The sequence below is a fragment of the Lontra canadensis genome, unplaced genomic scaffold (genome assembly GCF_010015895.1).
Source record: "Lontra canadensis isolate GAN:19392208 unplaced genomic scaffold, GSC_riverotter_1.0 scaffold118, whole genome shotgun sequence".
NCBI classification, from domain to species: Eukaryota; Metazoa; Chordata; class Mammalia; order Carnivora; family Mustelidae; genus Lontra; species Lontra canadensis.
In genome coordinates, this window is record NW_022631112.1 from 2,399,867 (window position 1) to 2,416,656 (window position 16,790).

General features: G+C 46.8%; 1 protein-coding gene across 4 annotated transcripts in view; it reads left to right on the forward strand.

Annotated features, from left to right (window-relative positions):
* The window catches only part of EHF (ETS homologous factor), a 38,705-nt gene extending 24,067 nt beyond the window's left edge, over window positions 1-14,638 (forward strand). For 3 of the 4 annotated variants that reach the window (XM_032840973.1, XM_032840970.1, XM_032840974.1), the window contains exons 3-9: window positions 1,075-1,320; window positions 3,843-3,905; window positions 6,573-6,641; window positions 6,762-6,830; window positions 11,944-12,006; window positions 13,458-13,653; window positions 13,744-14,638. In XM_032840973.1, coding sequence (XP_032696864.1) covers window positions 1,075-1,320; window positions 3,843-3,905; window positions 6,573-6,641; window positions 6,762-6,830; window positions 11,944-12,006; window positions 13,458-13,653; window positions 13,744-13,843 — 806 coding nt within the window. In that variant the 3' untranslated portion in view covers window positions 13,844-14,638. The remainder of the gene's footprint in view (window positions 1-1,074; window positions 1,321-3,842; window positions 3,906-6,572; window positions 6,642-6,761; window positions 6,831-11,943; window positions 12,007-13,457; window positions 13,654-13,743) is intronic. The other variant, XM_032840972.1, reaches the window with a different exon arrangement.
* The last annotated feature ends 2,152 nt before the right edge of the window (window positions 14,639-16,790 follow it).

Consider the following 16,790-nt stretch of genomic DNA (forward strand, 5'->3'; position numbering starts at 1 on the left):
GCACCTGGAACTCTTCTAGATTTCTACATTATCTCTTCTTTGGCAAAAAATTCCACGAAGAAATATACAGAGAGCACCTATGATGATGGCATAGTCTCTGAGGTGGTTTTTGTAGGAGAGGCAAAGATGACTGAGTCCATGACCTTGACTTTACAATTTACAAAGGAGAATAAGCCAGAACCTAGAGATGCGTAAAGCAAAGCAGAACATGACAAAAGCCATTAGGAGAAATATCAAGAACATCTGTTGGAGATTCAGGGGCCATCAAGCCCTGAATAATAATTTTTTGGGGGGGGATGGTCTGTGATGGGTTTTTGGGATGGCCGGACTCTGCAAGCTGGGTAAGTATTCAACAGGGAATGACTGGCAGAATATAAACCAGGCTGAAAGAACCAGAGAAAAAGGGCAGAAGTGATGGGTCACTTGGAGGAGAATTACGGAAGAGCCTCGATGCCTGGCTTGGCCATTTTTTGCCCAATTTCAGTGAGTAACGGGAAGCTCCTGAAGGCAGCAGAGTAGGGAAGTGACATCACAGCGGCTGTAATAACCGGTGTGGACTGGGGTAGATCAGCACAGTTAGCCGGCGGCTAAGCAGGACCACTCTGGGGAGGAGCAAAGGCATCATGGAGAAAAAGAATCTTACTCTCAGGCCTCGTTTTTGGTTGAAAATGGTCTGAATTTGGGGTTGTGTGTGTGTGTGTGTAAGAGACAGTTAAAAATGGGAGTGAGAAAAGAGAGGAAGGGAACTGTGTGGGTGTGGACGATAGGTAATAGGTTGGTGAAACTGTAGCGATGTGTTAGCCTTCTCTGTACTTTGTGGGATGCCCTCCTAATCTCGGGACATTTCAGGTCTGTGTCCTCCTGAAGTGCCCAGGGCTAAGTACTCTGCTAGGGAGGATGGGAAGAGTTAGGGAGGCACATTCCAGACAGCCTCCTCTCTAGAGCCCGTCTCATGCTCCAACACCCCCACTGCCATTGTGCCTACACTTGGCAGCCGAGCGGTGCCTCCCCATGTCCGAGATTATGTCCCGGAAGAACCACCGGTCACTCACGGGACCGCCCCCTGTTTTACAGTTGCCAGTGGGTTTTTTGGAGGCCAGTGGCATGAAATCCATCCTCAGTACTGGACCAAGTACCAGGTGTGGGAGTGGCTCCAGCACCTCCTGGACACCAACCAGCTGGACGCCACCTGCATCCCTTTCCAGGAGTTCGACGTCAACGGCGAGCACCTGTGCAGCATGAGCCTGCAGGAGTTCACGCGGGCGGCAGGGGCGGCGGGCCAGCTTCTCTACGGCAACCTGCAGCACCTCAAGTGGAATGGTGATTACCTCTCTCTACCCCGCTAGACATCCAAGGCTGGGGTGGGGGTGTGTGTGTCTCACCTCCAAATCATTGTCTCCCGAGGGAGGGAAGGAGAGAGGATGTGAGAGAACAGGTGCAATCTGAGGTTCCAGGTGTCCAAACCCACAGGAACTCAAGGTCATTGCTTTTCTCCTGGTTAATTTTTAAGGAGACAAGGCTAGTTGGGCATTCACAGAACACTTGCTCTCAGAAAACCTTTTCTTGGGGCACCTGGGTGGCTCAGTGTGTTAAGTCTCTGCCTTCGGCTCAGGTCATGGTCTCAGGTCACGATCTCAGATCATGGTCTCGGGGTCCTGGGATCGAACCCCGCATTGGGCTCTCTGCTCAGCAGGGAACCTGCTTCCTTCTCTCTCTCTGCCTGCCTCTCTGCCTACTTGTGATCTCTCTCTGTCAAATAAATAAATAAAATCTTTAAAAAAAAGAAAACCTTTTCTTCTTCTGCCCCCTGCCCCACCTCTACAAACAGGTTTGGATAGCCTAGTTTCCAGTCACTTGCTTGTTGAGATCATCATGGGTGCTTTTTCTTTTCTTTAAACTTCTAGACCAAGGTTCTTAAGATGGGACTTACATGTGGTAAGAAGTGATGGAGGATTAATTAGGTCTGTGTTTGTTTTGGGGAGAAGAAGGCTCTCAATATTTCAGCAGATTCTTAAAGAGTTCAAAACTCAAGAAGAGAGAGAGAAGAGAGGGAGGGAAAAGATTAGAACCAGTGGTCTTGACACGTGTGGGATGTTTCTGCAGATTTCTGGAATTAGTGCTGCCCTAGAGCCCCCTGTGTGTCTCTCTGGAGGCCCCACCTAGAGCAGAGGCAGCCTAGCGCCTCAAACGCTGTCTGTCCGTGGTAGTTTCTTCACACACGTTCTATCCTGGCTTCTAAGTCACGACAGGGAAAACAACCAGTCTTGCAGAATGTCTTTGACACTGACATAAGGTTCTCCTGACAATGCTGGTAAAAAAAAAAAAGTAAGTTCTTCTGGGAGCTTCGAGCATCTTGGAAGACAGTAATATTATACAGGAGTAGTGAGCCGGCCTGTCCATATCAGAACAGGCACGTCTGAGCAGAACCTACGTTTGGGCAGGTAGCTGGAACTTTGGGAAGCGTGAGGTCCAGGACTATGAACCAGATTCGGACCCTGACAGCTGCATCAACACTAAGGAGGACCCAGGGTCTGGCCGTGAAGCTGGCAGCTGGGGAAGCCATTTTGGATGACCTCATTCATCTCCCAGGCACTCCCTTCTTCCCATCCACCTCACAGAGATGGTTGCTCATTTTTCTTTTACTAGAACCAAACCAAACAAGGTTCTATAAATAACCCCCAGGAGTCTTCAGAAGGAGCAGACTTACACTTGAAGATGTAAATATACCTACCTCCTTACCTTCAATTAGATCCACTCCTTCAAAGCTTTGCCCTGATTGAAGCCAGGGGCAGAGGCTTAGGAGGCAGAGAGCAAAAGGGCGGTGGCCGTCTTTGACCTTCCCTCTTTGCCCTTGCATAACTTCTTTGTCCCCACTTCATGCTGTCGGTGCCTCTGACTGTCTAATGACCAGATTTCTCTCCTTTGTTTCATTGTTCGCCTTTTTGTAGACATTCTATTAGCTTATATTCATTGAGTGTTAATACTGGACACTCTAAGTGAATTGATTCATTTAATAACCTTATGAAAAAATAAATATTGTACCCATTTTACAGATGGGAAACATGAAGGTCAGAAAGGTTAAAGTTATGACCTCTGCTCCTGAGATATTTGTAAAAACCTGGCTGGGGAGGAAAAAACATGCTAAACTCATTCACATGTGTGGTGTATATATGCTTTTATATTTGATATATAAATATAAAAATATAAATATAAAATATATATCTATCTATATCTATATCTATATATATCTCCAAGAGAGGAGTTGCAAGGCATAAAAGAGGAGTATTGCTTCATTTATCCAGATATATTTCATAGATTGGATCTAATCAAAATGGGTTTGATTACGTTTAAGATCGAAGAAGAATCAAGTTGATGAAAATGATTCTTCCTGGATTTTTGCTCTCTTCTTGTATCTATATTAGTAGGAGAAAGCACCTTGGAGGCCTTTACTGGCTTTATCTGGTTTAATCCCCTCCATTTTCAGACGAGCTAACCAAGAGCCAGAAAGGCCAAGTGCCTGTGACTATCAGTGGGAAAACTGGCCTTCTGATTTCTTAAGTTCTATTTCCACCATCCTGGGATGGCTTCCCTCGACATGGTCAAATAATTGCATCGGATGTAGATGCCCCAGTTCCTGCTTTTCGGGGCCAGGGACTCCAGGCTCCAGTTTATAAATGCTGAGAGGGAAGCCCGCTGACCTAAGCACACAGAGGTGGATAGGCGGCAGGACTGGCAGAAACCCTTCCAAGAGGCCAGCTTTGTCCTTGTTGGACCTTTTGCAGCTGGTTTTAGTTCTGGCTTCATATTGTCCGGCTCTGACTTTCCCCATCTGTCCTCCACAGGCCAGTGCAGCAGCGACCTGTTCCAGTCCACACACAATGTCATCGTCAAGACAGAACAAAGTGGTGAGTAGCCAACTTGGGAGGCCAAGCCTGGGGAGGACAGCTGGGAGGGCGTCAGGAAAGGGTGGGAGCAGGGCAAGTCTAGTGCTCTGGCAGGAAGCCAAGGGGTGCTTCCTCCCTGGCTCTCTCCAATGGGCCACCCCACCGTGAGTCTCGTTCCTTGCCTTGGGGACCAGGGACTGCCAACTATTTCTGATCTAGACTGAAGTTGTCCACACCTCTGTCCATACCTCCTGCTGCTGGTTAAGGCATCATCCAGGCTGGAGTCCAAGAGCTGGGGAAAATGCAAGGTTTGGGAGGGCCTCCTTCTCACACAAAGAGAGTCAGGGTCCTGGGCTGGGCCAAGTTAGGAGAAACAAGGGGAGAGAAGAGAAAAGTCCAGCGCTTCCTCCCCGCTCGTCCTTTGGTGGGAGTGCATTTCCCAAAAAGGAGGAAACTACAGATTTGCTGTTGCAGTTTCTGTAGCTTCTGGAGGGTCTGGGGGACATCCAAAAGCAGCTGCGGAACCCACTCCCTACCTCAGGTGCACTTTTAGACAAATGACACTATTCTGGACTCTGAGTAGGGGGTGTGGTCTCATAGATCTACGTTTATTTTTTGTTCTCCTATCCCGATCCAATCAGTCCTCCTTTCTCTGTCCCAAATCCTTCTCCTGGGGACCTGTTGGACTTGTGGTGGTGGTGAGGGGGAGGGGCAGGCAGTACTGCCTGGAGAAATGTGCCCCAGGGCCTCGCCTTGCATCCATTAGAGCTCTTGCATGTTGACCTTTGACCTATGACCTCTCAGTCCAGGGAGAGCTCCGTAAGTCCCCCAGGGTCCCCTGGCCATGATAAGACCACCGCTGCCCCAGAGTCGCTCCCCACATCTACAGCAGTGAGACTGCGATCCATGTCGGATGGCTGAGGTCACCACAGGCCTCCTTGAGGTGTGCATACGGGTCACCACGGACAGAATTTGACCCGGGGTGGTTTGGGAGTTGCTAGGGGCTGAAATTGGCTCCATGCAGTTATTTACTCTTTTATGAGGGGCTAGTCACCATTATTAAAGAAAAAGCAATAGCTGTTAAGCATGTTCATTAGGTCTTCCTGGCCTTGCCCCCCACCCCGCCCTGCACAACCCCCACCCCCACCCACCGCAGAAGCCAGGGGTTGGGTTCCCCGGATGGCCTGTGTTTCTGGGTCTGACTGCCCTAGAGGCAGACACAGGATTTGGCCCAGAGGCTGGGGCTCCACCCTCATTCCCACCTGGACCTGACGGATAGCCCCACTGGAGGAGCCTGCTGGTGTTGGAGAGGGCCCAAATAACTTAGTAATTCCTCCTTGACCGTCCAGACATTCTCGTGTTGCCAGTTCAGAAAAGCTGAGCCAAGGGGTGGAGAAGAAGGTCCACCCTAGGAGGAGGGGAGAAGAGGCTCTTAGAGGGGCCAACACCCCCCAAACCTTTTCGGTTCAGTTTTGTTTTCAGAGACAACAACAGGTGTACGAGGTGACCCAACGAGGAGAGAGGGTGTAGCCCCAAGAGATCGGGCTCGGGGTGCCCAAACACGTAGCTATTAGTTAAAATACCAGCTAAATCCCTATGTCGTAAACAGGAGGACTTAGCCGGTGAGTCAGGCTTTATATTATTTATGCTATAAAAACAAAATGAAACTCGGCCAGTGGCTTACCACCCTGACCCTGAAATTCAGAAGGCAGACAGGAGGGGAGCTGAGGGCAGCCTCCGTCTGTGAAGGGGGGAAAGCAGGAAGTTCCTGGTGGGGACGAGGTGAGAACGCCTGCCCGGTCTCACAGCTCTTGGCCAGGAAAGAATATGCTCCTGTTGGAGATCAGCCCAGATGTGGGGGTTGTGTAGGAGCTGGGCTTCATTTGGGGTAGGTGGACGGGAGTTTCCTTGGAATCCGAAATCCAAAGAGTCAGACATGCTTCCCCAGCCCTCTGCAGGGGTGTGGTGGGGGGAGAGGGAGTGCTCTTCTTTTTCAGAGATGAGGCAATGGGGCTTCCCTCTTAAAAGTTGTCTGCTTGATTTGGTAACACTCTCTTTGCCTTCTCCTTTGTTTTGTTTTGAGAATTTTATGTCATCGCTTGAGTTAATTGGAGAAATGCTGAAGGAAGGGGGGTGTCACTCCACTGGAGGGAGAGCTTTCAGAATTTCAGTCATGAAAACACCATGATAAAGACTGACTAGACTTTCCTGAGAGAAACATTAATTCTCCCAGGAAGATATTTCTAGGAAACGATGGTCATTAATTAAGAATTATTTGACCATAATAATTTCTTTTTCTATTCTGGTGATTATACAATAGCAGGCAGGACGAGGCCAGGCTCCAGAGCCCACTGCCTGCTGTGTGCATGCTGGGAAGATCCCCAGGAAGCCAAAGCATGGACCTAGGACAGGGTCTCACTACACTGTTCCCTTCACCTTTCTAAAGAGGCGTAGGTGTAGAACACACGGTTGGGGCCAAAACAAAGCCCATCTCCCGTTGGACACTGGAAGAAAAAGGAGTTAAGATTCTTATAAAATAACATGTGGTAGAAGCAGAATGTTATCCTGCCTCTCAGAGGACCACCCACAAGGTCCAGCACCTCTCCGATGAGCAGTGAGTTAGAAAAGGCAAACTCATCACCTAGGAAAATATGATGGCTGACCATTCCCATTTTCTGTCTTTTGTAGACCCTTCCATCATGAACACCTGGAAAGAAGAAAACTTTTTATATGACACCAACTATGGTAGCACAGTAGGTAACTAACTCCCCAACACTTAAGGGCCTTTGACATTCTTTTTATTCTGTTTTCTAACAGCCACAGAATTACATTCTAAGGAGGGGGGTCTTAATGTCGTTTGTCATTTCATTGCTACAGATTTGTTGGACAGCAAGACGTTTTGTCGGGCCCAGATCTCCATGACGAGCATGGGTCACCTTCCTGTCGGTAAGCTGTCCTGACATCAGGGGCTGAGGGTGCCTCGTGCAAGTGCTTACTGAAAACTAATGAGAATCACAATACCCTACGTTTCCACTTTGCTGGAGTCTTTCTTGTTAAAACACTGGGAAGGGAATGGAATTACTATTTTTAAAAGGTCTGTTTTTGAGCCAATATCTGTACTTTGAAAATGACCAGCAAGGAAGCCTCTAGGAAAAGTGTTTGTTCCTTGTGAAATCAAGTCAGTCTCTCGTGACAACAAAAAATCCTTTCAGCAAAAGCTTGCTCTTAGGGAATTATCTGATAAAAGTGTTCAGACTTGGGTCTATGTATGGGGGAAGAAGGCTGTATTGAATCTTCAACAAACTATGTCTGACTTCAGAGAAAGAAAACCTAAAAGTGGCCTTCAAAGGTCAGAGAACCCGAAGCGATAATCTCTGGGTAGTGGGGTAGCTGTTGGAAATTTCTAGAACCCTGTCTATCACAGATCAGCCTTTAAGCCTGAACCCTGATGGCTCATTAAGACTCTCATTAGTCAGAACCCCTGCACTTTATGAATTACATTGACGATAGTTGTGCTTGATTAAAAATGGATGCAAGTGGGGGCTATACTTGACTCCCAGTCAAGGTTCCCCTGAGAGGGTTGGTCCCTCGTGAGTCCAGAGAGGGGCTTTCAGATGACAATTCCCCCTCCCCTTACAAAGAAGCCCATTGGCATGTGCCCTGTGAGCATGAATGCACAGGGGAGGTGAACAGAGGGTTTTGTGGTGTCCCTTGACCTGGGTGCGAACTTGTAAAACCGCTTGGGTCTATGAGATTTGAAGCTTAGACTTGTCATGGGTCAATTGCTGTTTTCCTGGAATTGAAGCTGGGGCATCTTCAGAATCGGGATTTAAACGCATGCCTGTGAAGGAACTTGGAATCACACAGCCTCTCCTCCCCAGAAAACTTCCCTTGTTTTTGCTTTTGTTCAGTGTGTTTTTAAGAAATGAAATCATGAGGTTTTGAGGTTTTGAATGAAACAGGGATGGGAACCAATGTCAGTGGTTCTAGAATTGAGGTTAAGAACGAAGGGCAATTCGTTTCTCGACTTCCCACAGTGGGTACCGTGTTAGGTGTCATTCTTAGTTTTTGTTCAACTTTGGAAACAGATCAGATACTGGGAAGGCTCTGCAGTGGGTCTGCTATTCTGGGGGAACTGAGCAGATTGGGGGGGGGTGGAATTTCTGCAACAATCATTGTCACCCAGTCAAGACTGAGGGTTTCAGAACCAAGGAAACCACCAGGTCACATTCTGACTTTCTCTCCCACCTCATCAGGTGGCACCTCCTGTGTCCTTCCAGTTCTGTCTCTGGCTTATGGCAAAAATTTGCAGCTTAGAATAAACTTTCACCGACCACTTCCTGAGCCTCGGGGTCTGTTGGGTCCTGAGGTACCTGGAAAACAGAAGAGCCATAGGCACAACCCTCCTGCCCTCTCTGCCTGGCCGCCCTTCTCTCTTCTGTGTCCTGACTTAACCCTCTAGAATTTCACAGTCCACACGGGACCATTCTGTTTTCATATCTGCAGGAATAAGGAACTCACTGTCCCCTTATTCCATTTTTAAATAATCCTTAAAACGGGCTTTGCAGATCTGCACTCCTTTATCTCCCTTGACCCTGGATTCCCTTGTCACCCATTCCTATCCTTGGATTGTAACACGGTGTAGAAACCGGGGACCTCTACTGGAATTATTCCTTATAGAGTCAACACAGCGTCTGGGGCTGGCAGCTTCTTTGGAGTAATTAACTAGCCCTGGGTCCTCCAGAAGGCTAGTTAATTACAGCCTTGCCTGGGGGTCCATTCCTTTCGGAAAGGTTTAATCTCTACTGGAGGGGACCAGAACACCACCCCCGCTAAAAAAAGGACCTTTGTCATTCGTCGGAGTCTGTAGATTTCAAGTTCCCATGAAATCGGGTGCAGTTAAACATCTTGCTATGCTTTAAAGCAAGTTACAAGCCAAGCAGGCGAGGCTCGGCGTAAACTGATACCCTCTGTGATAAACGCAGGCGGGGAAGCGGGCTTTGTTTTGATTTCTCTGTCATCTGCCCATTTCACAAAATGGCCGCTGCCCATGTTCCTGATCTGCCCGATAGTCCTCGAGCCAATCACGCCAACTCGGGCTTGATGTGTTTATTCACTGACTTATTGAGCCTAGAGCTAGGGTGTCATGGTCTCTTATAACACTGACATTTGTATATCCCGTAAAGAAATGGCTCACAGCTGAATCACATGCAAATGCTTCTAATCTTCGCTTCTTGCAAAGCGGCATAGCTGAAGTCATGCCCTGGCACTTGCGTCACACACCCGTGGCTTGGTGCTCCCCTTGCCCAGACGGGACCTCGGCCTCAGGTGCCTGGGAGCAGAGCGAGAGAAAGCCGGGCCGGACGACTTCCCCAGAGCAAGCCATTATTTTACAGGAGTGAATCACTTAACCACATGGCTAACTTCAAAGCTTTTGGCTTTTATTTTAGGGTGAGGGGAAGACACGGGGGGGAGAGGCCATCGTATTAAGGGGAGGTTTCAGATCAAAAGACTTCAGTGCCAAGGCAGGTTCGGTGATCCCACAGCTTGCCCACACACACTGGCGACGGGAAGAGGAGGCTGGAAGAAATCCGAGTTTCTTTTGCCTTTGGCTGCATATTCCTCCGTGTGATGATGGAAACATTTTTATTGGGGGATTTATTTTGTTTTCTGTCTTTGGTTTTTCTTGAAGCTGGATGGAGGTCCATTCTGGGTAAATGGCTGGCATCTCACAGAGAACATTCCCTTATGGTCTGTCTGTCTGGGGTCTTTAAGTCTGGAGTCCACGGACTCGTTGAGAAAGCCTAGATCCCTGAAGTTGCTTACAGATTCTCATAAGGATACACCTACGTGTGTTTTTCTGGGGAGAGGGTCCACGGTTTCCTTCTTAGTCACAAAGGTGCCTGAGCCCCCAAAGTAACTGATTCTATAACAGCTCGAAATGCCTGAACAATGATGGAGGCCAATACGCTAAAAACCCTTGAGTTTTCATGAATTCAACCTTGGCTCTGAAGTAATGGCCCTGTATCCCTTCTGGATGCCTCTGGAAAATGAACTTTGCTTGTGGCCTCCTGGGTAAATGCCACCCTTTGTCCGCAGAACAACGCGGCCCTGTCAGAGTGATGTATCACTTGGAAACCGGGGTGAGTGCCAGACCTGTCGCAATATTGTCACATCCTGACGGGATGTCGCAATCTCACCCTGAAACCTACAGGGCAGGAGAGCGGAGTCTCCTTGCCTTTCCTGCGAATTTGCCCTTCCAGATTTCAGAGAAACCCAAGTCAGGTGCAGGCCCGCCTGCCGACAGTGTGGGGGGAGAGATCCTCCACCTGAAGAAGAGGCTTTTCAGTTGACCAGAGTTTATGACATCCCTGTCCTCCTCCTACCATGGCTCGCGGAGAAACAGCTGGGAACGCTGAGCCGTGACGAGCCGGGTGCTCCTATAGGTGACTGTGTGTGAGGATGTGTCCATGCATGCTGGGGAATCCAGAATCACTGAGCTGGAATGACTTTTTCCCACGAACTCGGGCATTGGAGAACTGAGCCTGATTCTCGGCAGGAAAGACTTCAGTGAAATCTCTTACGTGCCATCGTCTCTGGGATTGGTTCTGAATGGTGGTTGTGACTGAAGCCTCTGGATTCAAATCATGTGTCTTCACATCTTGGCGCCACTTTCAGGCTGTGTGACTTTAGACAAGTCACCTGATCTCTCTGTGTCTCAGCTCCTATACAGATCTTTGGTTCGTAATAGTCCCCACCTCAGAAGCCTATTGAGTGAGGTGACCAGGTCATTCTTGTACCAAGCCTAGCACAGTGGTGGCACATAGTAAGGGCTCAGTAAACAGTAGCGCTTCTTCTTAACCGTGGTATGTAGGAGCTAACGGTTATTCTAACTTTTTCGAATCATCAGCCACTCTTGACAATGAAGTGAATGCCATGGGTCCTCTCCATCTACATGCAGTTTCAGTCAGTCCATAATGCCCTGAAGGCCACACGGGCATCAGTGAACCCTAGCTTAGGAAGTGCTGATGTACTATGCACTGGGAGATGCATTTTACCGGCCCGGTTGCTTAACAGGATTGGCTTGCATTTAGGGACTGCTCTGTATTCAGATTGCTGGGTTACTGATTGAGAGATTTTTTGGTAAACTATGCCTTGGTCTTCCTGATGCCTGAAGTGCCCACTCACACACGCACACACACATACGTGCACACAGGCATCACTAGACCACTTATTTTTCTTTTTAAGAAGTTTTATTTCACCAGATCTGCCTCTGTCATTGTGTCTTTGGTGATACTCACAAGGGTTACCATAATGAGTCATTTGTTAACTAATCTGTGTTTCCATAGTCCACTGGTGGCCCTCTGTACTGAGTGCAGACCAGTCAATGGCCCCTTTGTCAGACTGATTAAAATATAACTTTGCATGCCAAAAAAGGGCACTCCTCTGGCTTAAAAGCCATTTTTCTTTGTTATAAGTGTTTACATTTTGTATTATATAAAAACACACACACATATACACACATACACACACACATACTTCTTTCAATGTCCTAAATCCTTCAGTGGCTTCCTATCTCTCTCAGAATAAAAGCTAAAATCCAAAAAGAGTCCCACAAAGCCTTACTGATCTCAACCTCAGCCCCTTGTTTACTGTCACGTTGGCATCCTTGTATTCTCTGAATGTACCAAACACATACTGACCTCAGGGCCTTTGCATTTACTGTTCTTATTCATTGGCAGTTCTTCTGCAAGCTCTGTGCATGGCTGGCTGTCCCCCTCACATCTTCTGGTCCCCTTCTCTGAGATGTCTTCTGTGACTGCCTTATATTTAATGACAAATTATTTCCACCTTCACACTCCTATCTCATTTCTTACCCTGCAAGATTTTTCTTCATAGTACATATCATCTGTTTTGTTCTGCTCATATACCACACACGCAAACAGTGCCAGGCATGTAGTAGGTGCTCAATAAATATCAATTAAATGACTGGATGAATGAGTGGCATGGATGACTGTAGGTGACAGGTAAATTAAGCAGCTCTCACTGTTCCTTTCAGCAGAGTCACCTGAGATGAAAAAGGAGCAAGACCACCCTGCAAAGTCCCACGCCAAAAAGCACAGTAAGTCGGCTGGCTTTCTGGTGGCGGTTGCCCATTCCCCTCAGGGTGGGTGTAACCAAAGGCCCTAGTTTTTATGCAAATATTGCCTCTGCCTGTCCCCTCCTCTTATTTATCTCAGCCTGTTTAGGGTGAGACAGTGGGAGCACCCCTCACGGGCACAGTGTCTCTCCGTAGTTTCTCGAAGTGGAGATGCCCTGGATATTTTCTCCCTGTGCTGTTCTTTTTGTTCGAAAACTGAGATACCCAGTGAGTGAGAACTGCTTGCAGGCACGAGGCTAGCCATTTCGCTCTCTCCAGAAAAATGGATGGGAAGAGAAGATGAGCAGAGACAATGGAGATGTATTCTTTTTCTCTTTTGTTGACTGTTGGCTTCCTACCTTTGTTGAGTGATTGATCTAAGAAAGGACTGTTTACTCTTAATAGTCAACAGTGTTCTTGGGAATTTGTCATTCCCCCGATAATAAAACCTTATGAAAATATAGGAGCTGTCAGAGACGTGGAGGGGAGGGCTCAGAAAGAAATCAATTGGACATTGTTACTATTTGTTACTCCATGTCATTCCCCAGAACTGAATGAACACAGCACAGTAAATGGCAGGGAGGGGTTGTATAGGGCAGGTCTTGTGGGGGTCAAGTAGGATTTTGTTGCTAATCTTACTGTAGTAGTTGCTTCATTGTCAAATTGGCCCCCTCAACTCCTACCAGATCCTGTCCCAGTATAATCTAGGAGTTCGAGTTCTAGAGCCCTGCTGACATGCATTTGACCCAACCACAGTTGCTGGGTGAGAGTGCTTTACCTGGGCTGAGGTTCTAAATGAAAGTGGTTGAAATTTGCTCTTCTGGGAAAGGACAGATGGCAAGGAATCCTGAGCAAGGAATCCTCCAGTAATTAAAAGAGATTTCCCTGGCATAGGAGGTCTAAGATCTATTCCTTTGTCTTAGCTTTTCCACTAGCTAATTGGGTGATCTTGGTTAAGTCACTTGAATTCTCTGTCTCCCCATTTCTTTTTTTTTCTTTTTTCTTTTCTTTCTTATTTTTTTTAAAGATTTTATTTATAAATAATTTATTTATTTATAAATAAATATTTATTTATTTGACAGACAGAGATCACAAATAGGCTCCCCACTGAGCAGAGAGCCGATGCACGCTCTATCCCAGGACCCTGGGATCATGGCCTGAGCCGAAGGCAGAGGCTTTAACCCACTGAGCCACCCAGGCACCCCTGTGTCTCCGTTTCTTGATGTATAAACTAAACAATTGTGCCAGTTCGTTCTCAAATGCCCTTTTAAAAGATATAATATATGGTGATTCTGTGATCTGACTGTGCCGGTGGATAGGGGAAATTTGAGTATGTTCTCCTTGATAGAAGATGTGGCAACTCTATGCTTCCTCTCCCCCTTCTTTGCTGTGACTTAGGCCCTTTATAAATTCCTTTTCCAACTTGTCCTCAGATCCACGAGGGACCCACTTATGGGAATTCATCCGTGACATCCTCCTGAACCCAGACAAGAACCCAGGGTTAATCAAGTGGGAAGACCGGTCTGAGGGCATCTTCAGGTTCTTGAAATCAGAGGCTGTGGCTCAGTTATGGGGCAAAAAGAAAAACAACAGCAGCATGACCTATGAAAAACTCAGCCGAGCGATGAGGTAAGGTGTTTCCAGCCCTGACTGTGACCGCTTGTTTCCCCTGGTGGTCTTTGTCTGAATGGCCACCTTATGTGATGTCCTTTGTTACAGATATTACTACAAAAGAGAAATTCTGGAACGTGTAGACGGAAGAAGACTCGTATACAAATTTGGGAAGAATGCACGTGGATGGCGAGAAAATGAAAACTGAACCTGCCAACACTTTGAGCACGAACCCAAACATTCCCCCAAATGATAGCCAGCCAAGAGCTCCTGGACATAAGTATTTCAAAGACTACTTTTCTCTGATATTTATGTACCTTGAGGGGGAAAACCATCTACTTCTAATGGGAAGAAGGAACACTACAGTTGATAAAATTATTTTGTTACTTTGAAGTATGTCCTATATGGGGGACAAACGTACACAGTTTTCTGTGAAATATGATGCTGTATGTGGTCGTGATTTGTTTTTGCCTCTATCGTGAAGTTCCTTTCCACGGCAAGAAGGGCAGGATTTGTAGCCTTGTGTTTCTTGCTAAGAGAAAGAGAAAAAAATTAGAGGGCATTAAATGTTTTTATATTAGGAAAAGGTGACATGTCCTCTGTGTGTAAGCATCCACATGGCCTCATCGGGAGAGGCGGGAGAGGTCACTAAGGTGAACTCCAAGGTCTCAGATTGACAGGGTGAACCCAAGGATGCTGGGAAGTTTAACCTGACCTTTTGGAGCCAGTGAGGGGAGCATGAAGACTTCCAAAATCCAAGTGGACTATAATCACTTCATAATCACATGACTTGCCATGCTTAAATCAGCAGAATAATGGTGAAGGCTTTCTACTCATTCAAGAATGATTTACCTGACACCAAGGCTGTCTCTCTCCCTCCCTCTTTGATGATTGGGGGAAAAAACTTCAAATGCCGTCTCTGCTCACTTCTAGGTATTTAAGAGAGAGTTTAGCCTTGGTTGTTTTCAATCCCAATTGTTTGAAAATAAATGGGAAAAAGGAAGTGGTGATGAGTTTGCTCTTGTATTCCTACAGCCCATCGATTCTCGATGAACAAAATGGATGTTTTTGGCTGAGTAATTCTTTTTTGTGCATTATTTGGCTATCTTGTGCTTGTAGGTTGTGATCTGTGACCTTTACCCACTGGATGCCAGTGCCCTCCCTTCCCCAAAGTTGTGACATCTTCAGATGTTGCCACATTTCCCTTGAAAAAGGGCAAAATTGTCCCTGATTGAGAACCACTGAGGCAGCCCGCCGAGACGAAGACAGGGATTTACTCTCAGAACAAAAATATGTGTAGATCTTTCAGTTCCCAGAGTGAAGTAAAAGTAAGACTTCAAAGTCAATCAATTTTTACGTTTTAAAATATTAGGGACAATGGGAATTTTAGAAATGGGAAATCTAGAGGGGATTTTCAGAATCCCAGATGAGAGCCAAAGTCAGAGAAGTTAAACAGAGTAATGTAACAAGAATTATAATAGAAGACATTTCACTAGAATGACAAAGCAGAGTAAAAATTACATTGCAAAAGGAAATGCTGAGAGAAGAATGAGAGGGGGAGAGAGAGAGAGAGAGAGAGCGAGAGATATCCAGGGAAAATCTTTGCTCTTTTGGATAATTTCTTTCCTGTCTTATCTGGACTCATCCCAAAGTGAATGTTGTATTGCCTAGATTTGTGTCCAGAGGATTTTTTTTTTTTTTTTAAAGACAGAAAAAAGAAAGGTAGATGGAAGAGAAACAGAATGCTCAGTTCAGGGGCTATGGTCAGTAAGGAGTTGGGGATTTCTCCAGTGGCATTGCTCCAGGCTGCCTGGAGACTTACTCCTGGGCCTTGCAGCCTGGGAGAAACATGAGCCTGTAGACACTTTGAAAATGGATTTGAACCCTGAGATCCCTTTTGCATCTTTTCTTTTTGGCTCCCCACATCCTTCGCTTTCTCCCCCCTTTTGCCTCTCTATTTTGAGCAATAATATGGGGATGGAGACAGGTAATGTCATCAACGAATAGAACACTTACCGCGGTGTCTCACCCAGCAAAGGTGAACGAGTCATAGTCAAAGGTTGTGGAGTGTTTGTAATGTATTCAGAAGGTTGGAAGTAAGAATTAAGAATTTGTCCTGATCATAACGAGAACCACACGGACGGTGACCTTGGAGCGGCAGCTTAGCGAGATGATCTTCTGAAGGTACAACCAAGTCCGTTTTTGCTTCTGCCTGGCTTGGTCACTTCCACAGAGGTGTTACTGGGTGTTGTCAAGTAACAGTTACCGAGGGACCTGAGAGAAATAACAATGAGCCACACAGACCCGCAGCACACTGCCTAAAAGACACACCTTGCTTTCCCAGCGAAGCTGAAGGACTCTGAGGCTTTTCCAGCATTTTACTACGTTTCACCTGGAACAAATTAAACATCTAAACATCTGAACTGGTATAAATGCATAAATGTTTGCATGTCTGTGTGCATCTGAATCGTGTGGAGCTATTAGGGACGTCTGCTAATTCGTTCTCTGTTCTTTCTTCCCGGGCTTTGCCTATTCATCATGGGGCGGGGATGGGGAGGTGGGGGGAGGCGCTAGATCCTTCCCAGAGCTCACCCTTCCCCAAACCTGCAAGTTTCTCACATTCCTCCAAATTGGCCTTGGCTCTTTCTGCACCCTCCCCCTGAAGAGCAATTTCTGCTCAGCAGTAAGTAAATCTGGGGAGTACCGATTGGAACAGTTCTGCAGATAATTAACAGATTGTGCTATTTGTTGAAAGTGACGGTTTCTTGGCACCCAGTTCCTGCTTAAATAGGCTGGAGTATTAAGTTCTCAGCATATCTCTCTATTGTCTTGGCTTGAGTTGATGCATTTTCTATGTGATGTTCGTGACTTGGAGAACTCAAGGGAATTGAGCCATGCCAGCTTGGGGTGTGAACAGAGTACTTCCCACCACAGTGTTGCAAGGGAGAGCAAAATCCCAGAGATAAGCCAGCATCAAGTGAAGCCTCCCCACAAACCCCGGTCTCTTGGGGACTCACAGCTTCTTGCTCAAGAAGCTTAGCTCTGCTGGATGTTCACAACATCCCTACACCTGGTCTCCTTGAGCTCCAAGGCTTAGGTTTTAAGCCTTTTTGCCATTTTCATGGGAATCTGAGGCAAGAAAGGTGTTGCTAAGA